We start from the raw sequence: 26,273 nt of genomic DNA, 5'->3' as shown, positions 1-26,273 counted from the left end.
AACTTTGTAATAGCTAAATAAAAAGCAATAGCAAAATAACTGGAACTGCAACAGATGGAAGTTGATCACTGTCTTTATTGCCAAAACAAAGCATTACGAAGCTACAGAATAAAAGTCAGGTGGTAATGCCATTCACAAAGATGGTGACTGTTTTCAGTGGTTTCAACTCCATAATCCTTAAAAGATTTTTTTTTTTGATTAAATGCAATGACTTTCTTGACTTCTGTTACAATAGAGCCTGATATTCGAGTTCTAGTTTCTATTTATCAAATCTACTAACCTTATTTTTAAAAGGTTTCATGCACATAGAACAAAGCCTATACTGATTTATTAGCCACCTATATGTTAACGATGTTAACTTTTTGCCAATTTTCTTTTATTTTGGCCAGTAAGTCAGTGATTCATAAACCACATCTGTAATCAAGTTATGATCAAGCACTATTTATTCTGCTGTATTAACATCCAAATCATCCACTTCTTTAGTGACATCCTTTTTTTTTTTTTTTTTACTTCTTGGTGGGTGTTGGGGATCTCATGAATCTGGGTGGAGTGGGGGACTTGGCACTCCTAGGTGGGGTGGGAGATTTGGAAGCTGGGGGAGGGGACTTTGCGGATTGAGATGGAGTTGGGGTTGGGGATTTAAAGGACTGGGCTGGACTGGGGGTAGGGCTCTTCACGGATGGTGCAGGAGTCTGGGGCTTTGAGGACGGTGGTGCAACGGACTTGGGTGCTGAGGTAGGTTTTGCCATCTGTCCCAACTTGGGTTCAGGGATGTCCTCACCCAGCTTGTAGACACTGACTGTGATCTCCACAAACTCACCGCCATACTTGTTTCGCACATTGATGCTGTACTTGCCGGAATCATCCACCGTAACGGTTTTAATCGTGAGGCTGGCGAACTTGCCGCTTTCAAAGGAGATCTGGTTGTGATCGTCAGAAATGACTTCCTGTTCGTTCTTGAACCAGGTGACCTCAGGTTTGGGGTCACCCCACACTGTGCATGTCAAACTCAGGGTCTGGAAAGTTGAAAGGTCACAAAGGTATTTTTCACAGGGCTAGATGTGACTATTATAGGTTTTAAATTCATTTAATAGGAATGCTTTCAAAATTATTAAAAGCTACAAAAGTAATATTATCCTCACTCACTCATCGTCATTACCGCTTTATCCTGTATTTAGGGTTGCGGGGATCTGGAGCCTATCCCAGGAGGCTTAGGGCACGAGGCAGGGTACACCCTGGAAAGGGTGCCAATCCATTGCACACACACACTCATTTTACACACTACGGGCAATTTGGGAACGCCAATTAGCCTAGCCTGCATATCTTTGGACTGTGGAAGGAAACTGGAGGAAACCCACCAAGCACGGGACTCCATGCACACAGAGACGGGAATCGAACCCGGAACTGTGGAGGTGCAGGGCGACAGTACTAACCACTACACCACCGTGCCAAATAATATTATCCTTAAACCTGGAATTAGGTGTAGTTTTTGTTAAGTGCAAGGTGGTTAAATATTACCTTATGCTCCATAATGGTGACGACGTCAGGCAGTCCACCCATTACTCTGCCACGGTCTACAGAGGATAAGAAGAAGCATGTTGGTATACGTGTTTGGCTACATGCATTACTCACAGTGTCAAAACCACATTGATCCTTCTGTGAGAATGAGAAACATTATTAAAGCACTGAAATAAAAAACATTGCCAGAATCTAGTCACTGCAAAATACAGTACAGCTACTGCTTAATGGTTTGGTCATTTTAAGTTGTGCTCACTTTTCTCTGCAAATGCTGCAGCCCTGTAAAAAGAAACACAGCTCATTAGCAAAAAGAGATAATCATTCAATATAAATTAGACGAGTGTCAGGAAAAATATAAAATATTGCTGTGTATGTTTTACTTACTTGAGTCTTTGGAATTCCGCATAGGCATCAATGTATGCTGTTTTTATAAGGAAAATTACAATAATACATTAATAATGCATCTTTTCTGTCTGAATCTGTAATAGTAAGGGAAATTATGAAATGCAACAATTTATTATACTGAGGAAATAAAAGTCAAGCCAGCATAGGAATTTAAATAGGCAAATAAATTACGATGCATGACTTGCCTTGTCCAGAGAGGTCAAAGGAACGGGTGTGGGCAGATTTGCCATCGTGAATCTCAATGGTATAATGGCCCTTCTCCCTGTCTGTAGGCTCACAGATCTGCATCCAGGCCATTTCAGACGTACCTCCGATCCTCATCTTCTCCGAAGAGGCGATTTTACTTTCCCTAAATCCCCCAAAACATAGCTCAACATTAAATTCTAAAATTCAAGCATCAACATTGATTAATCATATGATAATCAGAAATGTGTTTGCTCAATTTAATTTAATTTGGCCATCTAGCCAAAAGCACAAATTAACAGAACAAGTGAGTACTTGTGGAACCAGCTGGTCTTCATTTCCTCTGTGTAGTATTTCATGTAGCACTGCAGTCTGATGCCCTCTGGTGTGCACTGCAACATCAGCTCAGATGCAGATGAGCCTGCAACAACCAATAACCATATTTAAATCATATTTAGACTTAAACTTGAGATTATTCCAACTCTCTAACTTCTATCCTCATTCAAGTGAGACACGTTTGCACTACATTTGGCCAGAAAGTGCCCTGTGCAGCAGATAGTGATCTTTTTTGGTACGAAACATTCTGATTGGCTTTAAAATTACAATTCCACAACACTAAGGTTATATACAGTAGCTCCGTATATGACATTTAATCACATGACAACGTACAACATTAAGTCAATAAAAAAATGGAAAAAATTGAATAAGGCTTGGAACTACAATATCTCCTTTAGCACACGTGTGTGTGTGTGTGTGTGTGTGTGTGTGTGTGTGTGTGTGTGTGTGTGTGTGTGTGTGTGAAAGCTTTCAAATGCGGTCAGCATACCAGAAATGCGGGCAATGGCGTTGATGATATCCTCAAAGACTACACACACACACACAAAAAAAAAAAAGAAAAAAAGAGAAAAGCATAATTGGATTATGCATTTAAATATGATGAAAATTCTTTGTAACTAAAAATTGGTAACTTATGTAAAAGCATTACTTTGGCCAGAAATTTCATACGCAGAAATATCCTTTCCACGATCATCACTCAGTACAGCTTTGTAAGTGCCCTGGTCTTTTCTGGAAAACTGTGAAATGGATACAAGTTATTTTAGGCTTAAAACATTGGATATAAAAACATATATAATAAATAAATATAAGTGCATGGATGACATGAAGGAAAATATGTGACTTTGTTACCAAGGGGATAGGAAGAGTGCAGGATCCAGACATGGGGTTGGGTGCGACATCAAGAGTTATTTCTTCATCTTCTTTAAACCATTTGAAAGTAGTGTCTTTTCTTACATTGGCCAACTGTAACACCATCACATAAACATCCCGGTGGTTAAGCGAAGGATTCAAGACAGTGATCACTGTTACTGTATATACCAGGGACATTCGAGTCAAAATGGGACTTTTGATTGTGCAGAATAAATGAACACACTTATGAGGGTAAAAAGTCTCTTTATTTCTCTATATAATCCCCTGCTTCACTAATGCACTTATCTCACTACTGCTTAGATACCATCAAGGTAGAAAGTCTTCTCAGTACACTAGTGCCGCTTGTTTTTATGTCTGAAACGCTGGCCTCCCAGGAACTCCTTTAATGGCCCAAACATGTGGAAATGGCTCCGATCCACCTCGGCTGGGATCGTCATTCACAGACAAACGGTTTTATGTTCAAATGTTTTACTGCAGCTAAGAGTCTCATCAGCATGCTGTGTCTGAAGTAAATGTCAATCATGCCTCAATTCATAAGAAATTACATCACAAGTCCCGGTTTGACTTGAACGCCCCTTGTATTTATGCCACCATGTAATATTGAGATATAGAATCAAATCTGTATTATAGTTATTCTGTATGTTTGCTATGTTATGGAGGTGAACTGTACATTAATCCTGTGTTGAACGTCAGTATGTACCTTGCATACAAGCTTAACAGTGCACTCTTCATCCACATGGAAAGACAGGTACTCTGAGAAATGAGGACCTGACAAATAGAAATAAAAAAGATATAGATCTCATGCAAGGTACTGTACAAATACTCTGCATCAATAGGAATGTTACACACTCAATAGTAAATCCATGCGCTATTACTGTATACCCTGTATTTCATATAGTAACATGGCAATGAACTGCACAGTGGGTGTGTTTTCTTATGCATCATTTATAACCTTGTTTCCTGAGGTGTTCCTTTCTCTGAAATTCAGCCTCTTTGAGCGCGGCCTTGAAGACTGAAAAGAAACGAACCAAGTCATAGTTACTTAGTTAATCTAACAAAAGATAAAATGTAACCAAGATGCTTATCGGATTGTTGATGTCACATCTCACCATCTCCCACAAGCACCAGGGAGCTTTGGTTCTTAGCTTTTCCGTCATGGATCTGAAGAGTGTATGTGCCCTCATTGGATCTGGTAAAGTGCTCAACTACCATCGAAATTATTCCAGTGGAAGCATCGTGGCTAATCTTGTGACCCTAATCTCGCACACACACACACACAAACGTAAACACATGATAGCACTTAAAATATATCCAGACTTTCGAAAAGGCACTTCACGGTATCCTTGAATATTTATCAGCCACTCGGTTAGAACATTTTTACGTGCTTTGATTATTTGAAATACCACTTTGTTATAGAGAACGATAAGACGTGAGGAGGTCATGCACAGGACGTGCTCCGTACCTCAGCACTAGTGACCTCCTTATCATTAACGATGAACCTGTAGGATGCAGCAGAGGACAGCTTCTTGGCCTGAAGCCAGAAACGCACGTGACCTTTCTCAAGAACTTCATAATTCAGCTCTGTCTTTAGGGGAACAACTAAAAAGAAAGGGTAGAAACAATAGTTTATTATTATTATTATTATTATTATTATAATTATTATTATCAATTTATTTTAAATTCCAAGGAAATGCAAATCAGATGAAACAAATATCTGTACTAACGTGGATGTCTGATGTGATAGCTCAGTTCAAGCAATTTTTTCAGCTCTAAAAAGGATCAAATAAATCTGTTAGACATTTTTTTAAATGGAATAAAACAACAACAACACACACCCCTCACAAGGAGCACTAATTTAGCCCTCTGTCACATACCCTCCTCCTTGAGGGTGTAACTGGAAGACACTCCGTCTGTATCAGTCACGGCCACAGAGTAGAGACCCAGGTCTTCCTTCTCGAGGTTTGCGAACGTCAGTCTGGAGCTGCAGGTAAAACAGTTCCACAGTTAATGATTTAAACATCCTGGATGTTCAGTAAAGCTATGATGCGCAACATACGTTCTTCCCACAGCTGATGCGGTGACCCTCTTGGATTCGCTGATTTCCTTGTAAGACTTGGACCAAATAAACTTGGAGTCCTCAGATAACTCACAAGCCTCAAAGGACAAGAAAATATCTCCAGTCTCCTCATCCACACCACATACAATCTCCTTTGTACCTTAGAAAGAAATGGTAAGAAATAATGAATTCACTGGCGTGTACAAGGTGGTAACAAAAGGTTTCGAGATTGGATCTGTTTCCCAGCTCTGTTTTTTCACCGTACATCCTCCTTTAGACACTCCCTCAGAAATTCTTTGTTGAAGGTCTGCCCCCTGAGGACGAATTCTCAATGCCCATCGCTGTTAATGTTGCTTCGTCTGTTGCAATCATCTCAGCATCATACCCATACGCCCAAGTTTCGCCCCCTGTAATAATCCGAGACATGAAGGACGGGTCCTCCACGGACGAGTTCCTGGCAGACTTCATCGCGAACTTCCTTCTGTTACTGTCTCAGCTGTTGAAGGGGTTGAGCTTGTTGAAGGTCTTCCTGATCTCCCGTCGATTCCAGTGATGTTCTTTCACTCTTGAAGCACGCATGCAATTTAAAACAGCTTGAACAGCACATTGCAGCATCGCTGAATCATGTCAAATGTTTTCGAGGCAGATTAGCCCAGTTTCACACAGAATTTCATGTTTTTTCTTTGTTCTAACATGCTATCCATGATGAAATCGCAGACGTTGTAACACAGGTGGTCAGGATAGCACCAGTTGCACAGCTCCTGATGTACACAGGACGATGTCTTTTGGCACACTGACTTATGAGGGTCGGTGCTCCCTGTGACTTTGCATGCAGCCTTGCGCTGCCATCTGATAGCATGTTACAAAACTAGTCTCGAAACTTTTCGATACCACCTCGCTATCTTGATCATTAGAAAAAATAATAAACAATATAAAGGTATACGTACCTGGCAGAGCTTTAATACACACAGCCTCAGACACATCTGACTCTTTTCCTCTACCTGCAGAATTCACTGCACATACTTTAAACACATACGAAGCTCCATTTTCCAAACCAGTCACCTGCATGACAAAAAATAAATAAAAAAATCATAATAGTGTATATTGTAGGGCTATGTGTAGTTCACCATCTTGCCTGATATTTCCAGATAGGTTTTGACTCATGCATGAAATGTTTCACTTGTAAATTTAAAGCACTACTTTTAAACCTTGCCCATGAGGACGCAAATAAAATACAGGAGAGGTGAAATGTATATCGTGACTATATTGAGGCTGATGAACTGTGAGTCATGCTAATTCGTCATCTTTGCAAGTTTATCGCAGTTCAGCAACCTGGAATCCACCCACATTAACTGGCTTCCAGCCTACGAAGTGTGATACCACATTAGTATCTATTATATCCTAACAATAACAGAGAGGCAGGCCAATCAAAATAGATTCAAACAAAACTGCTGACTAAGATAAAGCAGAAAGTGTAAAGCTTAAATATGGGTAAAAAAACAAAACCATGGCTCTTTCTGAGAGCCAAAGAAAAATGATATATCTCACTCACTCATCTTCTACTGTACTGTATACCGCTTTATCCTGTATTCAAGGCCGCAGGTACCTGGAGCCTATCCCAGGAGGCTTAAGGCACGAGGCAGAGTACAAACATAAGCACACTACGGGCCAATTTGGGAACGCCAATTAGCCTAACCTGCATATCATTGTGGGAGGAAACTGGAGTACCCCGAGGAAACCCACCAAGCATGGGGAGAACATGCACAAATCGAGTCTGGCTGGGAATCAAACCCGGACCCTAGAGGTGCAAAGCGACAGTGCTAAACACTACACCACCGTGCTGCCTAAAAATATATATATATATATATATATAATTCGTATAAGTATTTTTATTTCATAAGCTCATTTTTATTTTTATAGTATTGTGTTCTGCTGAAAAAAAAACAACAACATAAATTCCGGGTAAAATAACATTCTGAGATCCGCAATCTATAAGCTCCTTACTGTGTGTATGGATTAGAATGCAGGCGATGAGAAATTCATCCATTACCTTTAAGTAACTATGGTTCACAACCTCTGCATTCACTGCAACAAAATCAAAGGACCCCTTCTTGGCCATTTCCAAAAAGTAGCCTTTGATGGGAGTGTCCCCAGTGTATACTGGAGACTTCCACTGAACCAAGAGAGAATCATCACGCACCTCCCAGAAACTGATGTCATATGCAGGACCTGAAACAGTGAAACAAATGTGTTAGGAAAAACCTAAAGCAAATATATTTATTCACATTTAAATCATTTAATCAAACCCTGTAAAAAATGAAAGAGCATTGCTTGCTCATGTGTTAGCGCAAGTCGGATTTAGGAAGGAGATTTTTGGGGATGCGATGGAAGGTTAAGACTAAAGTGGCACACCTGAGCAATATTGTTACCAAGAGGCAACCTCCTGTTCTGAAAAATGGGTACCAAAAAGTGCAGTTCCTCCAATGACCACTAGGATCACTGGTGCCAAAAGTGAGTCAATCCTCATTTGGAGCACTCCCAAAAAATCTTGAAAAAAACATGATTGTTATTGGTCTGGTCAAAAAAAAAAAAAAAAAGTTTAGATGGGGCTTAGGTGATGTCAGCTTCTGCCAAGATGGTTCGAAACCACTCTTCAGAAAACCTCTAGGTGACATCAAGGAGGGTTTGTCCAGTTTATAGAATGGGTTTGAAACTTGAGTGGTGGTCTTTTTCTTTACTTTTTTTCTCTCCTTGAGATATACCTATGCATCCATGCAGTTATTAGCAGTGCAAAACCAGACAAACAAACTGATTGAAGATGCACCATCACTTTTTTTTTTAGTATGCCACAAACTGAAAACCATTGCGATAGATAGTGAGCCAAATTAAAATGTTTACGTGTGCTCTTGCTGTATTGTCTAAACAGGTGTACTGCTGAGAAACCTACACGTCTTTTTCCTTATCACTGGTGCCACTTTATTACTTGGATTATTGACCATTACAGCACTGGGTGTCTTAAATATATTAATGCATTAAATTTAACATGGGTATATCTGTCTATATTCTGACCACAGAAACTCACCAGGCTCAGGCATGGTCCAGGCCTCACAAGCAAATGGCACACTGGGTTCAGACGGCATACCGACACCAGCCATATTGCCAGCTTGAACTTTAAACTCATAGAAGGTGCCAGCAGTCAGATTCTCCACCTGTGTATAAAGTCACCAGAAACGTCTTTACAGAGCTGCATCACACACACTAGTATCAGGTATCAGTCCTATGCCACTTATTTGCCGCGTATTTTCTCACAGTCGTACCTAAATGCCAACAACAAATACCATGGTGATACTTTGTTATGTAAGTGCAAAGGGAAATGACATATTTCAGAATTAATGATGAAAATCAAAGCAAAAGAGACTGCGACCATGCAAAGAGGATCAACTGCAGCATGTTCCTACAAAGACCTGAGCATGAACAGGAAAATCAGTGGGTGTTATCATTAAATGATACCACAGGGTGCCCAGATGACAGCATTTTTGTGGGTGTTATCACTGAGCTACCCTTCATCTACACTTTCAAGGTGCAATTAATTGCGAAGATCAACCACGTCTTAATTTTGCGCTTGCCCCAAGATCCCAAAAATACATCTCTGTAAGAAGTGCCTACCTTATAAACCCTGCCTGTGGCAGGCCTTGAGCCGACCTCCTTCCACAATACAGAGTCTGCTTCACGTTTATCCAAGTAGTAGGACGTGATCCTGCTTCCGCCTGTGCGTTTGGGCCGTTTCCAGGCCAGGGTCATGGAGGCTCCATCACAGCTGAGCAGAGTGATGCCGTATGGTGCAGAGGGAACAGCTGAAAAGTGAGGAAATGTAGTTAAGCAATGGGACGCTCCTCTGTTTCGAGACTGGACTGCTGGACCAGAATTATTTTTGCATAATTTCTCACTTCCTGTTTGCATTTCTTTTTTTTCTAGACTTGTTTCTAAAGTCACTTGAATAAGTGTGGCGTTCGGAAACTCACTCACTCTCACACAGTCATCGTCTATACTGCTTTATTGTGTATGCAGAGCCATGGGGTGTCTGGAGCCTATCCCAGCAGACTTAATGTACGAGGGGGGTACACCCTGGATGGGGTGCCAATCCATCACAGGGAGCACACACACATATACACTCATACGCTCATTCACACACTATTGGCAATTTGGGAATGCCAATTAGCCTAATTTCCAGGTTTTGGACTGTGTGAGGAAACTGGAGTACCCAAAGAAAACCCACCAAGCACAGGGAGCACATGCAAACTCCATGCACACAGACCCGAGGCGGGAATCAAACCCGGACCCTGTAGGTGCATGGCCACAGTGCTAACCACTAAGCCACTGTGCCGCAAGGACCAGAACAAAGTGCCTAATTATACAAATTGATTTGGAACAATATTTCTGAGCAGACATCATTCAGGGTACGAGCATCAATTAAGTCGATTTAATGTCCACACTGTGTGTGAATTACTCTAGTGGAGAGACTGTAAGAATAAAAATAGGAATGTGAGGTTATTAAGGGGTACTGATACTGGAGAGTGAGTTTAGTTGTTGAGGAAAGTACAGTATACTGTATAAAAACAACATACCATAATCAACTCCTTTCCCTGTGTGAGAACAGCAAAAGAATCGATTGCCAATTTATCTTTTATTCCCATTAAAATACAGTATGCACAAAAAGTCGCATAGCTCCTGCTGGGAGTAATGTTGTATTTAAAAAAAAAAAAAAAAACTAGTACAATATACAATAAATAAACTGACACGATCAAGGCAATATTCCACATACAAACATGTGAGCACGCTTAAATACATGCTTACCGATTGCAGCATCGATGAAGAGTGGATCAGACTCCTGAGACTCCTCACTCAGACCATAGGCATTCACTGCCTGGACGCGGAATTTATATGTATCGCCAGAAGTCAGGCCATGGACCACAAACCTGTCCAGGTACAAGTTTAACCTCAGTTTCTTCTTCATCTATTAAAGTGATGAATCTTTAATTTCGTGTGTAAAGATGGTCTGTACCTGGTGTGCTTGTAGGGCCTGTGGTTACACGGGATCCAGGTCTTGGAGCCAACAACACAGCAATCCACATAGTAGCCCATGAGGTTTTTGCCCTGTTTGGGGGACTCCCACTGCACAAAGGCAGATGTTTTTGTGTTCCTAGAAGCCATGACCTTACCCGGGGCTGAGGGAACGCCTGCATGATACACAGTCAAATATATATTTTAAAAAGAAGAAGAAGAAGAAAAAGAAAAAATAGAGTCTAGAGCATAGCAATGTTAAAGACACAAAAATGTTCTGGGAAGATGTTTTTAATCAGTGGTGTCCTGATTTGTTCCATTTCTTACTTGACAGTCCTTTTTTGACAAAAATAAATAAATAAATTAATTAATAGATAAATAATAGACATTCTGAAATGCAAAGCAAATACATAAAGTCAATCTTTCCACACAGTGACAGCAGAAGCCTTTGGAGGTGGTTGTAAATAGCTTTGTGGTTTTCTGAAAGACTGACATGCTTTGTGTTCGTGTGAAGCGGCAATACAGTACACACACAAGAACACAACTTAGGCCAGTTTTAGACTGTATGAAACTTACAAAAAAGATTACGTCACTTCAAACGACAATACGATTACAATACATTACATCAGTGTGAGCTTCTGAGAATATTGTTTCATTTTGTGTCAAACTGAGATTCTAATCAAGAACTTCAGAGGTGGTTATCAGCTGCCAGTCACATGTCACACGTTCTAGGACTTCAAATCTCAATGTCATTTTCCTTTATGACATTAAATTCAGTTCCAAAATCCTACAGTGTAACACTGGCTTTAGCTCCGGGTGACACGTCTGGACTGGTTATCGTGATAATACAAGCATAGTGAACATTTGTGCTCTTCACAACCAAAGAAAATGTGGTGATTATATGTTCATAACCAAAACATGGTGATTTATACCTACCGATGTTTGGAATGCTGCCTGTAAAATATACCATGAGACACTTTTATCAAAGAAGCTGTTGAAGTTTAAGAAATTTTCATATAAAAATAGCTTAAAATTAGTTTAAAGTAGTTTAAAATGGCTGGATTTGTCATCTGCATGATTTCTACATCAAAAGTTTTGAGAATAACACAAATATAAATTTTGACAATTACGTTGTTTATGCAAAGAGTCAGTATTTGCGGTGTTGACATTTCTTTTTCAAGACCTCTGCAATTTACCCTGGCATGCTGTCAATCAACTTCTGGGCCACATCCTCAGCAGTTCAGTCTTGCATAATCAACTTTTGACGTTTGTCAGAATTTGTGGGTTTTTGTTTGTTCACAAGTTCTCAATGGGATCATGGTCTGGAGGGTTTCCTGGCCATGGACCCAAACTTTCGATATTTTGTTCCCCGAGCCATTTAGTTATCACTTTTGCCTTATGGCATGGAGAATGGAGAATGTTTTTGTACCACTCATTATTCATGGTTGTGTTCTTAGTCAAAATTGTGAGTGAATCCACTCTATTTGCTGAGATAAGCCCCACACATGAATGATCTCAGGATGCTTTACTGTTGCTCTGACACTTAGGACTGATGGTAATTATACTGTACTTGTAATTATACTTCAGTATACCATAGTAACATCTGACAAACATCTGATTCAAAAACACTAAAATTTTTTAACTTGAAAATGAATAATTGTGCCATTCTCAAAACCTTTGGCCACGGCTGTATAGTATAATTATTTATAAAATTTATTACGTCTAGTCAGGACGACGTTATTGATTAATGAAAACCATACAGCTTACCATAAGGGTCTGCCTTCTGGATGAGAGCTGTAGGCTCTGATGGCTCGCTCGGGCCGTACTTGTTGACTGTGATAACACGGAAACGGTATGCTTTCTTGTCCTCCAGATCGTAAAGAGGGTAACGTGGTGAGCGTATTTGTATGCCTGTGTCGACTCTCTGCCACAAGTTACTGTCGCCCACCGACTGAGGGACAAGTACAAAGTCAGCCAGGGTAAAGAGCAAGTCAGATCAGGAAAGAAATTCATTCCTGAAGCCTGTTTCGATGGTTTGTAAGGCTAAGAATCTAGTATGCTATTAATATGTAATAACCATTGAGTCGTTCAGACCAGTAATGAATATACATACACCATATAGTACATACGTACAAGTTCCTTTTAAAGACAAATATATTTAGATTTACTTAAAAGCATAATGCTTGTTCAACAAACTAATTTATCGACACACACACCTTCTCCATGAGGTACCACACAGTTGCCCGTCCTCTGGGAGTGGGTGGTTTCCAGCTCAGAACAATATACGTTTGATTTATTTCACTAGCATGCACATCTGTTGGGGGCTCCGGCAATGTAACATACTCTACATAAGAACAGATCAGGAATTGATTTTGGAAATATAACTTCATACATTTGCTACATTTTTTGCAATCATTTACATTAATTTTAAACAAAAATAAAAATTAGACAAGGTAAATATTTGGTTTAGATTACTAGTAAACTGTAATGGGGAAAAAAACCTAGAAGAGCTATAGATTTTTTCAATCACTGTTGCACAGATCACCTAAATTATCTCATTATAGTGAAATATAAGGTGGTATCAAAAGATTTCGAGAGTAGTTTTGTAACAGGCCAAGAGATGGCAGCACAAAGCTGCACACACAGTCACAGGGAGCACTGACCGTCACAAGTCAGAGTGCCAAAAGACATCATCCTGTATACATCGGGAACTTGCGTTAACCATGTCTGCGATTCCATCATAGAACAAAGATGGGACAATCTGGATGTTTGCTTGAAGTTTGTGCCGATGATGCAATGAGTAGTTTGAGTGGCACACGCGCTTCAAAAGCAGAAGAACATCACTGGAAGACGACAAGAGATCAGGAAGACCTTCAACAAGCTCAACTCCCAAAAATGTTTGGCAACTTATGCCAATCATCAGATGATCATCGGAAAACAATCAACAACATTGCCGCTGTTGTCCGTGTCTCATAGCAGTCCAGGCCATCCTCACGTGTGTTCTGAACATGCGTCGTGTTCCTGCCAAGTTCGTTCCCAGGCTGCTGACCCAGGAGCTGAAGGACCATTGTGTCAAACTCTGCCAAGAATTTGGTCAGCCCACCATTAATGACCTGTCCAAAACTTGGGTGTAAGGGTACAACCTTGGGACAAAGTAACAGTCTTTACTGTGGAAGAGCCCATCATCTCCACGACCAAAAAAGGCGAGGCAGGTCCACAGCTCAACCAAGTGCAAGCTCATTATCTTTTTTGACATTGTTCATTGAGAATTCATCCCGAGGGGCCAGACGGTCAATCATGAATTCTACTGCTAGGTTTTATGGCATCTGAGGAAGCGACTGGATCTTTGGAATGCAAATCTCATAACTTTTTGATACCCCCTTGTACAAAGCATACTTTTTCTATTTACTGATCAAAATATCAATAAATAAATTTTCTTAATTAGGTAATTAAAGCTAAAGTCACCATGCATTTACCTTGTCATAAATTATATAAGTTCATCAAAGATATTATCTACAGTATGATTACAGTCTAGAAAGGGGTTTTAGGAAAGGATGACATTTTCCATGACGTGAGATAAGACTTACGGGAGACGTTAATGACGGTTAAATCTGAGGTTTAGTTTAAAATTAATAGATTAAATGAATTAATCAATTAATGGAAATAATTTAAGTTCCTATCTATAAACCATCAGACCAGCCAAAACCTACTTATATACAGTATGTATGAAAAAGAAATGCAGTTTATTAATCAGAGGCTTTAAGATGAACAGATTACAAGCGCTTCTTTGATAAACAGGATTTTACTCATATTTATAGTTCTCCTACTATTTTATTTATTAGGTATAAAAAAATGATCATGCAGTGGTCATGAATTCAGTGTGATGTTAAAATGCTTGGAGTTTTAACACCATACTGCACGTGGACTTTCATTTTCATTGTTATAGTTTTAAATCACAGTAATGCTAGATTCAAAAAGATTATAGAATATTAACCATGAATCTTCAGTGATTAAATTATAGTTTTAATAGGTACTGACTGCTGTGTGGATGAACTTGTCACAGCACTCATTATGGATGCATGTGCATGCACCTCAGTCGGTATGTTAAAGATGAAATAATACAATATTAGTTTTTTTTTATATTGGTATAAAACAATGTAACATTAGTGTTTCTTTGAAATTAGTTAGTTGTTTTCACAATCATATCACAAAGTACCTCCTTGCAGGTCTTCCTGTCGAATTGCAATATCATACTTCCCTTCGATTTTAATCACTGTTGTGACAGTAAAGATAACTTGTAACACTTCCGTCATTGTGATATCGCTTTTATACAACAGTTTCACAAACACCATTTGTTATCAACAGATTATGATCTGTTATTTTGCTCAGTATAATAACACATATCATTATGAACCAACTAACCGCTAACGGCAGAGCTGGCGACTGACAAAAGGTGAGGAGAATACACTATGGTGTGGTATGGAGACGATCCTGTAGCTCTTGTAAGTCTTCTTTATATTTCCACATATTCCACCTTGGAATGTCAACTATGATAAATTTGAGATTCCAGGATGAATTCTAAATAGTGTTAAGTGAAAAGTTAGTGCACTAGGGTGTTCAATCTATGGCCAGGTAGTGCCCTTGATCAGGGGTTGAAGAGTGATTTGGAATTCCGCCTTGTCTTAGGAGCTAGTTAGCTTTGTAGCCATAAATAAAAAACATGGATGTTTCAGAATCAATTATTAATGAGTCAAAGTGTTTTTGTTTTTTTCAGATGTGTTTTCCTGCTGGAACCGGGACCGATAGCTAGTGTAATTGACGGTTATTAGGACACCTGAGACTGTGAAAGTATACAGTTAATGGTCTCAGTGCTGTTATCATCCATTATCATCACTTATGTAATACATCTTGTCCAGTCAAATTGTTCAGTTGAAACTAATTGTTGTATCATTCAATATGATATAGCCTGTTGTGACTCACAGCATTGTGTTTTTATTCCATCCTCCATTGATGGTTCAGTGGTACCAACCTCTATTAATCAGAGGCAGGTCTTTTGAATCCTTGAGTTATGGACTCAAGTCTGGAGACTACACACCTCTTCACTTCAGCCTTCCCCTTACCCCCTGGATTGACTCTGGGAAGATTAAAACATTTCTGAATTGCTGAGGAAATCACACCTTACCTTCCACATCACTTTCCACATCAGCAGCAATCACTCCAGAGGACATCCTGGAGGGCAGGCTGATGCCTGCGCTGTTCACAGCCCGGACACGGAAGTGATAGGAATCCCCCTCGGTAAGTCCATGCACGGGAAGCTTGCACACCTTAACGGGGGTGCCATTGCACTGGACCCAGTCCTTAGTTCCAGATTTGCGTCTAGTCAGGATAACAGAATGAAATTAGACTTAAAGCAGTATCATATATGAACTATTTATTAATAAAGACCTAATGTCCTAACCTGTCCACAAAGTAACCGGTGATGGGTGCCTCATTAGTGAGATTGGGAGGCTTCCAGGAGACGAGGACATAATCCTTATTGGCGTCAGAGGCGGTGACGTCCATGGGAGCTCCAGGGGCTCCAGCTACTGCGGGTGCAGCATCTGGATACACAAATACATAAACATATTTTCTTTCCTGAAATGATGAATAGGATGCTGTTAGGTCTGAACAACCTTGTATGTAATGGTTCATGTGATGTTCATGAATTCGTTAAGAGCATTGATCATACATTATAAAACAGTATACTAAATACATTCACCATGCACCATGTTACAAAGCCTAAATCATCTCAAACTGGTGTTACCTTTGGGATGTGGTGCAACGCGAGATCTGTTTGACAAATCTGCATCTGTGTGATGCTATCATGTCAATATGGACCAAAATCTGTAAGGACTGTTTTCAGCATTTTATGGAATCTATGCTACAAAGGATTAAGGCAATTCTAAAGACAGTGGTGTCCTATCCAGTACCTCAATCATGCATTTGTAAGTAAATAATGTACTGACAAAATAACAATGTAAAAACAAACATTTTGCATTGGTAACCAGTGTTGGGTGTAACGCGATACGCGTTGGGTCGGCAAGTTATTTAGTCATATTTTCAAAAATGTAATCCGTTATTCAGACAGTTTATGAGCCAGACAGACAGCAGTCATTCCTAATCCGTTATTGTGTTGATGTGAAAGTCGTCCTAGAAGCCCCGCCCCCGATAACCCAAAACTCATGGTAAATCATGATGAACCGTACTTATGACCACCGCGCAAAACCGCGTATGTAAGATAGGGATCTTAATAGTTAACAGATTATGGGCCAAACTACCCTAATCTGCGATGGTAGAATAATGGAAATGGAATGCAATGGAAAAGTACTCAAACTAGTTACTTTTATCAGAAAGTAACGCTGTAATGTAACTGATTACTTTTTGAAGACAGTAATTTTGTAATGTAATTAGTTTCTACCAACACTGTCGGTAACATACCCTTGACAAACAGGTAGGCGCTGTGCTCGGTGGTTCCTTGCTTGGTCCAGATGCGCAGTGTGTACAGACCCTCATCGTCCTTGTTCAGGTGAGGAAGAGTCAGCCTGGCAGCCCCTCCTCCAACATGCATCTCAGCCCATCTGGATGTTGTCAGCAGAGTTTCTAGTTGTGGAAACACACACCCAGTTAGACGAGGCGGACACTCAGATGTGAGATTTGAAGGGTATTTACTGTATCTTTCAGACACTTTAAGGAAGTTGAACCTATTTACCATCTCTATACCACATAACCTCTGGTGGCAGATTGGGAAGGTCAGGCACCACCACCATGTTCGCCACCAGAGTCAAGGACTCGCCCTCTGTGCCAAATGTCACTCCAAACCTATCGAGCAGGGTCACTTCTAGCTTGCTGCGTTGGATATCAGAGGGCAAAGGTGCTATGAGGGGTTAAACATAAAATACAAAGTCTTTAGCCTGTGCAGTGATAGGGGAAATGATTTGAATACAGATACCGAGTTCTTGTTATATAGCTATAGCCATATCCGTATCTATACATCTCTAACAAGACCTTGTTTCAATACTTTGGGAATCATGACAAAAAACATGACAAGCCATTAGTTGCGCACCAGGCTCTGTGTCTTTTAGCCTAAAACCCATCCTCAGCTGTAAACAAGGCATATTTTCCATGACTTATCTAGACTTTACGATGGAACATCAGATGACAGAGGATGTTATTTGTAGCTAATGATATCAACAAGGCTCTTTAGATCTGGGTGTTAGCCAGAGCTACTCACCATGGCCTGGAAGATAAGAGCTCTCTGCTGCTCCAGATGGTCCTGCATGGAATAATAACGAACCGGTTGGCAAAAGTAAGAAAGAAGAAATGTGACACAAGGACAAGAAGTTAAATGGCGAGAACAGGAGGAAATCTTACTTCTCACACACACTGTGGCCTTAGAGGTGACCTTTCCCTGGGAGTTGGTAGCCACAGCGCTGTACACGGCAGAATCGGCTACTGTGCATCTAAAAGGAAAACGTTGAATGCCGTTGTTTTAATGAAGCAACAATTTAAATACAAATGTTTAACACAGCGTACAATAATGAATAAAAGATTCAGTCTTATATTGTCAGTCTTTTTTTTTTATTGTACACTCATTTAGTAAGATACTTAAGAGGGATTGGAGGAACACACTGTGAATTTATTATTTTGATTTGATTCAAATTCTCAGAATATTTTGAAAAAAATAAACGTTGCACAGGTCCACCATATCTTGAGAATAAATATATATCTTCTGTTGAACATTTAAATTGAATAAACAAAGTGTCTGAGCTAGAACTGAAACATAGGGAGTTCAAAAAGAGCTCCAAAGTGGGCTAAAGTGCCCAACTGTCATGGCTTTTGGTGTATGAAAATGTATTATAACCTAGGTGGTTTTAATGTTATGGCTGATCAGTCTTAGTCTAATTCAGGACTAACTTTAAACTGGACATTTCATGAATTCGAATCCGTTTTAATTGCGCGGCCCAGAAAGAACAAGGAAAAACAGGAAAACCTCCCTGAGACCTTCAGGGGGGCTGGACGCAAAAGGAAACCCATTACCCTTTTTAGGTGACCCTGCCAAGTGGGGGTGTAAATCAGTACTCCACAAATACCAAGGTTAGGTAATCCACTGAAAACCACTGGATAAGACATAGCCAGAAATGAATCTTTGGGACAATCCACAGCCATAAAACATAAACATATAAATCTGACAGTCTACAGTATTCCCTAAAACGCCTAAAACGTCTATTTAATTACTTCTACAGTCAGCTCATAATGCACATCAAATCAATATCAAATAAGTGTAAAAAAAATCCCTTCTTTAATCCGTATGTCTTTTAAATAATGTCCAACAATGTTCATGTACTGTTGCCTAGGTGCAAGGGTACAACACAGTACAGAACATGATCCTCCCGCCCCACTGCTAGGGTACACTGGACCAGGAAAGAGATCTTAAAAATGCAGTGCTGGTCTTGAAGGAGAGGCCAGGGTGTGAGAATAGAAAGAAGAAATGTGACCTTCAGTCTGCGCTGCCTATTTTAAAGTCTCTTAACTGCCTCGGCACCAAAAACGACCAGTTTCCTTGATGTCCAGGCAACTCCTCCTTCACTTTCAAGTCGCTAGTGTTGTTTAGAAAAAAATAGGCGAAATGTGTATTTGAAAGCTAGTTTTTTTTTTACACAGAAAGAGCGCTGGATTGAGTGGTGACACGGGCAGAGAGAGAGAGAGAGAGAGTTTCACTACTGTAACTTTGGAGTGGATGGGACTCAGATGTCAGGCATTCCGGCATTAAATGACACATAGCTCAGCAGTAAGGAACGAACAGCTGAGGTGTCTTGTAGATGAGGGAAGGTCCGATCTGAGACCAAATAGGAAACTTTCACTGTGACACAGAGGCCGTTCACTGTCTCTGGCTAAAGCAGACTCTGAGTTCAAATCTATCTCTAATCGTTAACAGATTGTTCTGAAAACTCAGCCTTTTTTCGGGTTCAATTCTATATATTTAACAGTCAATTATTTTTTACTAAAGAGGCTTAAAAGGACATTTGAGTCTTAGGAAGCTCTTGAATGGTTTTAACATTTATGACAGATTCCCCTATATAGGAGCAACTTACATTTTTGGGGTTTTGCTCTAACGGGATTTGAATTCATAACCTGATCAATAATCATAAATCCAAGTGGATTAAATTAACCACAGAGCAGTTTAACCCTTTCCCAAAAAAAAGCCTAATATTGGTAATATTTGATAGATATTAGATATTTTTCCTTAGAAACATGAAATGATTGTTGTGATTAGTTCATACCTGCTAATAATCAGACTGTGAACTCCATATTTGTTTTCGATTTTGTATTTTCCAGGTGTGCTCAGAGGGTCAACAGGAACACCATTCTTATACCTGCAAATGTACAATAAAGACTGAGAATGTCACAAGTGCATGGATGGCCTTTTCTAATTATCACTTTAATATTGTGCATAAAAGTAAAATACTATTTTGGATTATATCCATAATGCATATTTAAAGGATAAATGCACTGGATGGCTACATCCTTCAAAAGAATGATTTAAAATTTAGTACACTGAACCTTAAACCCCCTTTATATAAAAATATAAATAATATATAAGAATCCAAAATATATATATATTTTTAAAGTTGCCTGTTTAAGATACGGTTCTTTAAAATAAAGAACAAACCATTGGACGATCGGGGTGGGAGTGCCAGCGACAGTGCAGAAGAGCTTGACTGGAGTTTTCTCCCACACGGTATGAGATCTCAAACCCAACAGGAAGTCTGGGACTTTGGGAATCTCATAAGGAAGCTCCGTCCTGACATACTTCAATGCTCTCACCTAATTAGAGAAATAAACAGCCTATAAGAATAACGTCCACTGGTACACGACAAAACATCTGGATGGACATTTACTATTATAATACTGTTTTCAATTCTATAGCCAGTTCATGTATACGTGCATTCTCAACATAATCTTAATTTCCAAAGAAAAAGAATTCACCTCATTTGTTATCTCAATGTTCACCACTTGCTCATGAGTTGCCGTCCTTATACTGTGCAACTCTTCCTGTAGGGAAGTCAGATTTCTCTCCAGATGAGAGGACACACGCTGATATTCCTCCATTCCTTCAGGTGCCCTAGATCACACACAATTTAATCCCGGTGTAAACGCATACTGTATAGCAACTGTGCAAAAAGGACAATAAGTCTGTCGGAACCCAAAACGTATACTGAATACATATTGTTACAGTAATGTTACAGTATTGTTACAGTATAAAAAACATCTGGATACATAAAAAAATGTGCAAATTCTGTGAGAGAAAACTCATTCATATAAAGAATAAGTTACAGTGCAGAAGGGATATCATTTATAACTACAGTGAATGTGGATGCTGGTTGAGGTTCAGGTGTTTTCTGACACTCTTAGGTTCTTAAAATAGCCTCCTGAGTGGTAATGGCTACATCTGCCAACAGTCTCACCTCTCTCTGAAGGCTGGCACCGTATAGGCTGGTTCCGCCATAACCTCAGTGGCCTGGACCTGCTCCTTCTTTGTTGACTTGCTGCTTGATATCCTGCCAAATACCAATGAACAGTCAGTAGAAAAATCTTGCATTGTGTAGTACATGGTAATAAAAGCTATAGGCCGGTCTTTAAAGCAGCTTTTTATTAATTTTTTTACAATAATAGCCATTGTGCTGTTATGAAGCCATGTTTGTCTGTTTTGGTAATAGACATTACCGAAATGCAATTACAAAAACTATTATTATGCATTCCTGAACAGATGTCTAAAAAAGAAAAAGAACAATAAGAATTTAGGTGTATTTTTGTGGGATATAAAGTGTTTGGTATCGCTTCTTATCCAAGAAAATGGCCACTTAACCTATATAACCGAACCCCAAATTCAATCTGAAGACATATAAAGATCTACAAAAAGTAATAAGTTCTACAATTGAACAGTAACACTTGTTATCAAATGCATGTATACGGCTAAATGTGATCTCCTGCCTGACCATCACACCCATATGTACCCATTCCAAACATGTAGCTGGACCCCCTTTGCTGCCACTCTTCTCTGAAGGGTTTCCACTAAAATGTACATGATGTCTTTACGTTCATTCAACCACCGATGAGTTGTGATGAGTCTGGTGTGCACTCAGCCCTCCAGTTCATCCCAAAGATATTCAGTACGGTTTAGATCAGGGCTCTGTTCTTCCAGAGTTCTTCCAGTTCAACCTTGGTAACCCATGTCTTTATGGAGCTCGCTTTCTGTCATGATGAGAAACATTTGGGCTTTTTTTGTTTTGAGGGGAATGGTTATCTTACAGCAACAGGATACAAAGATATTTTAGACGAATGTGTGGTTCCAGCTTCAGAGAAGAACCACGTATGGCTGTGATGGTCAGGTCTTCATAACATTTTGGCCATATAGTGTATATTGAGTCATAATCTAAAATTGGCTAAAAGTCGATATTGTAAAACAATTCTATTATGAGCATTTTTATATATTTAATTCCTTTGTTGTTCTTTCACCAGGAAGTGATGCGCATGCATTTTGCAAAGCCACTCATTTGACAAAAACACCTTTTTAGCAGTAGGCACTTCAATTTCACACCTTTTTCGCCAGTTTTAACAACTCCAATAGCAGTATACTCTATAGCATCTATCTTCCAGCAAGAACCCGCAGCTCTGGAGTCGTTTGCCAAAGCTTCACTAGCTTCTTAAAAGAATGCGAAGAAAAGCAGCATTAGTTAAAGCCACTGCTGAAAGCCCTATGCAAGTGTGCACAATCGCACACTTAACAGCGCTCAGTCCAATCCAGATGCTGGCCCGTACCTCGATGAGATCTGCTGGACAACATGCTTTGAGCTGGAATACTGATGTCCAACCTTTGTCTGTGTTTTCTGATATATCGGCATGGCCCTCGTAGGCATGTCAGGAAAAACTTCCAAAACAAAGACCCAACAATCATCCCATAGGCTACTGAACATCTAATACATTTTGTAAACGGACAAAATATGTTGAAAATATGCTGATATATTAATATATTATAATATCGCCCATCTGTAATACAGCCTAACTTCACAGTTTTTAGTATATCATGGCATTTAATTTTACCTTTATTGTGTTATCTTTCAACAGCGCAGCCTTCATAAGTTAATGAAACCTTATGTAGAAAATGTTTTTATATTAACAACCACATGTAGGAGTAATGTGTGGATTGCGTCACTACTTATTTACACCACAACACCATTGATTTTTTTAACAAGTGCTGCTCTGACAATAATGACAATAATATAAAGGTTTTTTTTTTGTAAAGATTAATTTACAAAAAAAATGCTTTACTCAGCATTTTCAGTGATCCTGTAAAGTTAGTGATGAGATGAACTTTTTTGTTTCACTGCTCTTCCACAACATTAAATGTAACTAGACATAGGTTTTTAAAAAAATTAAATAAATAAAAATGATTATTATTGGCAAAATTGCTGTTATATAAAATAACCCATACAATACACACTGAGACATGATGTACATAAGATATACATTAGGTTATGTTCACACTCAGGTCACTCATACTGTACTATGTTTTCAATGTCTTTGATATTTAACATTAGTCTGATATTATTACCTAATGAGTCTCCTAAACTGACTCACACGCGTAAAGAAACAACTTGTCACGAGATGCGTTCAAGCTCGGTGTAAAAAAAGGCAGATTACTCAGTTACTTCTTTGGTCTATGTTCTTGATTTTTTTTTTATTTGGCTTTTAAACATTTTAGCTTTTCACTGGAACTGCAGACACGTCATCATATAACCCCACTCCACCTTTTCTTTTAAAATCAGTTGCAAAATGCACCTTGGAATTTTGCTTGGACAGCAAAATCACTCAAATGATTACGTAATCTGTTACCTCATTTGCGTGTCGGTTAAATCCACCTTCGCCATCATCTACTATTTTCCCTAGCACAAAAATTATGACAGACGTACAAATCACTTAAAAATCCGGTTTGACTGTTCACACTGAGGTTGCATTGAGAAAAAAAAAATCTGAATTGAAAAGATCGGATTTCATGTGATTGGTGTTGTTTACACTGATGAGGAAAAAAAAAACACATTCCAGTCAAACGGAACTCAACAGAAAAAACAAACAGGAAACAAAATAATCCATTTGGATCACTTTCGCCTGCAGTGTGAACGCAGCCAAAGACGTGGTAGAAACCGAGGTAGAAAATGATTCTTGACTTGGCTGCAGTTATTGTTTGTAGCTAAACAAACTATATTTATCTACAAGGTTTTACAGATAACTCTGAGTGTGTGCGTGTCATATACAGTGCCAAAGACACTTTAGTAAGCAGTCCTGATGTAAGGGTATGAGTGTTAGGTGTACAGCCCTGTGCACTGATAGCTGTACACTGTCTTCAGTTACTGTATGGAGCTTTAATGTGAAGCTAAACATGCAAACCTTTCTTGCCTTGTGCTTATATATGATGTAAAGAAGAAAAATGTGTACATTTTAATCGATTATTTAATAGAAAAAAATGTAATGATGTAATAAGCTCTAAACCTTATTTTTTCTCATGCAAATGCATGTAACACAACTGATTTAAACACAAGCTTATACTGGTAACGAAATACCACCTAAACAGTGATTGTGTCCATAAACAATTACAGCTGATATTATAGATAGAAATAATATGATAGATTTCTTCTCTATTGATAGAAACAGATGTCGGAACAGGTTTGAGAGGTTTGTTAAATATTTATGATGGCAAAATAATAATAATAATAATAATAATAATAATGTGAAATATTTCGACTTACCCCCGGAGAAGTGAACGGCGCTGAATGTCAGGTCGGCCTGGGAGCACTTGGAGGCGTCTTGCTGAGGGTAACAAAAATACTGCCTCTCTCTCAGACGAAGCCTGGCTTCTCTCTTCCATCCCATGTATGGTGACACTTCAGACTATATATAGCGTTTACCTCCATTTTCAAACCACATTTCACTCTCTGAGTAACTGCTAGATGTGCGAGCAGGTTAACGCTGGAAGATGGCTGGCTCAGGTTCACTCAGGTGTGTTTTATCTTACCCTGAGATACTGGGGGACGATACAGGTATATGTTACAGGCTGGAAGAGAGTTAGTGAATAGAAAAACCTAAAATAATTTAAGTTGTTATAGTAAACTTATTGAACACATTTCCACTCATTTTAACCATTAAAAAAAAAATTATCATTCATTTGATTTTTATTCCATTTAGTCAGCGGCTTCGATCCTGAGAGAGCATCAGGCTGAAGGCACAGTTAACCGAATCCAGCTAAAAATAATTCACTTTCAAGTTTTTTTTTTTCATTTCTGCTATTCTTTTTATCATGTCTTGCCATAGAGTCCTTTTTAGGGTCCTTTTCATGCACCCTCTCTGATGCACCAGTTGCCAATTCCTATTTTTAACAGGAGACTGAAGTTTCAGCAGCAGTGCCTGATATCCTTCTGATGTTCAGCTTGAGAATGATTCAGTTCATTAAACCGACTCTTTTAAACTCTTGAGAGTCAACTCTCATACATGTATTAATTTTTTTCTTAATTCTTGCAGGGTAATTTTTTCCGGCTTATATATGTTACTCATTCATTCTCTATACTGTCTATTTCCCAGGGGACTTGGGGCATGAGGTTATCGCAGGGAACGAACATGCATGCACACACTCACCAGACCATTTGTAAACAGTAATTAACCTAATCTGCATGTCACTATACTGTGGCTGGAAACCTAAGTACCCAGAGGAAACCCACCAAGCACGGGTAGGACATGCAAACTCCATGCAGACCTGGGGCGGGACTCGAAGCCTTGACCCCAGTGGTGTGAGCCGAAGTATTACCAAGTAAAAAAATAAAAACTGGAGTGACTAGAGTTCATTATAAAACTTTTAGTGGAAGTAACATGGCTGACATAAAGCTGAAAGAAAAATACAAGATTGCTAAATTCTGCAAAGAACATACAAAAAGTGACACTTTTCCCGCTCATTTTGTATGCATTAAATTCATAAATTAACCTTTATCCATACTTCCTGTTGTCCCAATTCATTCACAATTTATTTTAAAAGCAAAACTGTAACTTGTATACGTCTGGATCGTATTTATTTAGGTATCTTTACAGTCACAAAAAAAGAAACAGTTAATTAAAGTACTCTACGTCTCTATAAATGATCACAAAATTGCATAATACAAACATCTTACATCTTTAATCACAACTGTATTATAGAACCCTCTTAGCATCTGAGCTGTTTGTTAGTGAATTTGCAGGAAGTTAACCTGTGATATGGCTTTTGGGATGCAGTTATTTAAATGCATGATTATATATATATATATATATATATATATATATATATATATATATATATATATATATATATATATACATACACACACACCATAAGACAAAATAATCTACAGGACAATTCTTATAAAAAAAATGTCTAAGGAGTCAGGAAGAGCTAGTACTGATCATTTTTGTATAAATGAGTCAATTCTCCTTGGTTGTTCAGTTCAATACCTTTGACTTAGTTATTACATTTTTATGCACACATTTGCAATGCAATGCAATGTCATCATATATTTAATAATACATGATAATTTGTGACCACAAGCTTTCATTAACTGACAGCATTAGCATCACAGGTTTGCTCCCAAAAAAGCAACATTTAAAAAAAAAAAAAAACCTTAATCAGCTGGTAAAGTCCTATGAATTGGGCATATTCGCCCTCTAGTGGTTGAAAGCTGAAGTACAATTAATTTCTTATTCTCACAAAAACACAAAGGTTCTACAG

General features: G+C 38.9%; 1 protein-coding gene across 2 annotated transcripts; it reads right to left on the bottom strand.

Moving 5' to 3' along the window:
• Positions 1-55: 55 nt before the first annotated feature.
• Positions 56-24,358, bottom strand: myom2a (myomesin 2a). 2 transcript variants are annotated; one of them, XM_053513800.1, is made up of 38 exons: positions 24,274-24,358; positions 22,289-22,397; positions 20,935-21,027; positions 20,456-20,591; positions 20,139-20,293; positions 19,750-19,842; positions 17,840-17,928; positions 17,700-17,741; positions 17,178-17,342; positions 16,907-17,068; positions 15,888-16,029; positions 15,612-15,805; positions 14,646-14,702; positions 12,646-12,773; positions 12,197-12,380; positions 11,366-11,383; positions 10,431-10,605; positions 10,223-10,344; positions 9,035-9,222; positions 8,451-8,577; positions 7,419-7,597; positions 6,316-6,430; positions 5,369-5,528; positions 5,187-5,293; positions 5,037-5,081; positions 4,775-4,911; positions 4,422-4,566; positions 4,265-4,324; positions 4,013-4,080; positions 3,292-3,405; positions 3,092-3,179; positions 2,933-2,971; positions 2,422-2,527; positions 2,109-2,272; positions 1,903-1,939; positions 1,775-1,797; positions 1,519-1,574; positions 56-1,016 (listed from the first exon to the last, which is right to left on the bottom strand). In XM_053513800.1, exons 2-38 carry the CDS (start codon positions 22,384-22,386, stop codon positions 507-509), a joined length of 4,521 nt encoding a protein of 1,506 aa, XP_053369775.1. In that variant the 5' UTR covers positions 22,387-22,397; positions 24,274-24,358; the 3' UTR covers positions 56-506. The 2 variants fall into 2 exon arrangements, with proteins under 2 accessions (XP_053369775.1, XP_053369776.1); XM_053513801.1 differs by lacking the exons at positions 11,366-11,383; positions 12,197-12,380; positions 12,646-12,773; positions 14,646-14,702 and having other exon boundaries at positions 24,274-24,356.
• Between the last annotated feature and the right edge of the window lie 1,915 nt (positions 24,359-26,273).

Source organism: Clarias gariepinus, chromosome 15 (assembly GCF_024256425.1).
Source record: "Clarias gariepinus isolate MV-2021 ecotype Netherlands chromosome 15, CGAR_prim_01v2, whole genome shotgun sequence".
In the NCBI taxonomy this organism is placed as follows: Eukaryota; Metazoa; Chordata; class Actinopteri; order Siluriformes; family Clariidae; genus Clarias; species Clarias gariepinus.
Note: the sequence above shows the minus strand (reverse complement) of the source record. Positions and strands in the feature narration are given on the sequence as shown.

Coding starts and splice junctions, on each gene's coding strand:
- myom2a (XM_053513800.1), bottom strand. CDS start 22,386: ATGCCTACGAGGGCCATGCCGATATATCAGAAAACACAGACAAAGGTT. Junction 20,592..20,934: donor GTGCCAGCCTTCAGAGAGAG/GTGAGACTGTTG, acceptor TGTGTGATCTAG/GGCACCTGAAGGAATGGAGG. Junction 4,912..5,036: donor CTATCACATCAGACATCCAC/GTTAGTACAGAT, acceptor CTTTCTTTTTAG/TTGTTCCCCTAAAGACAGAG.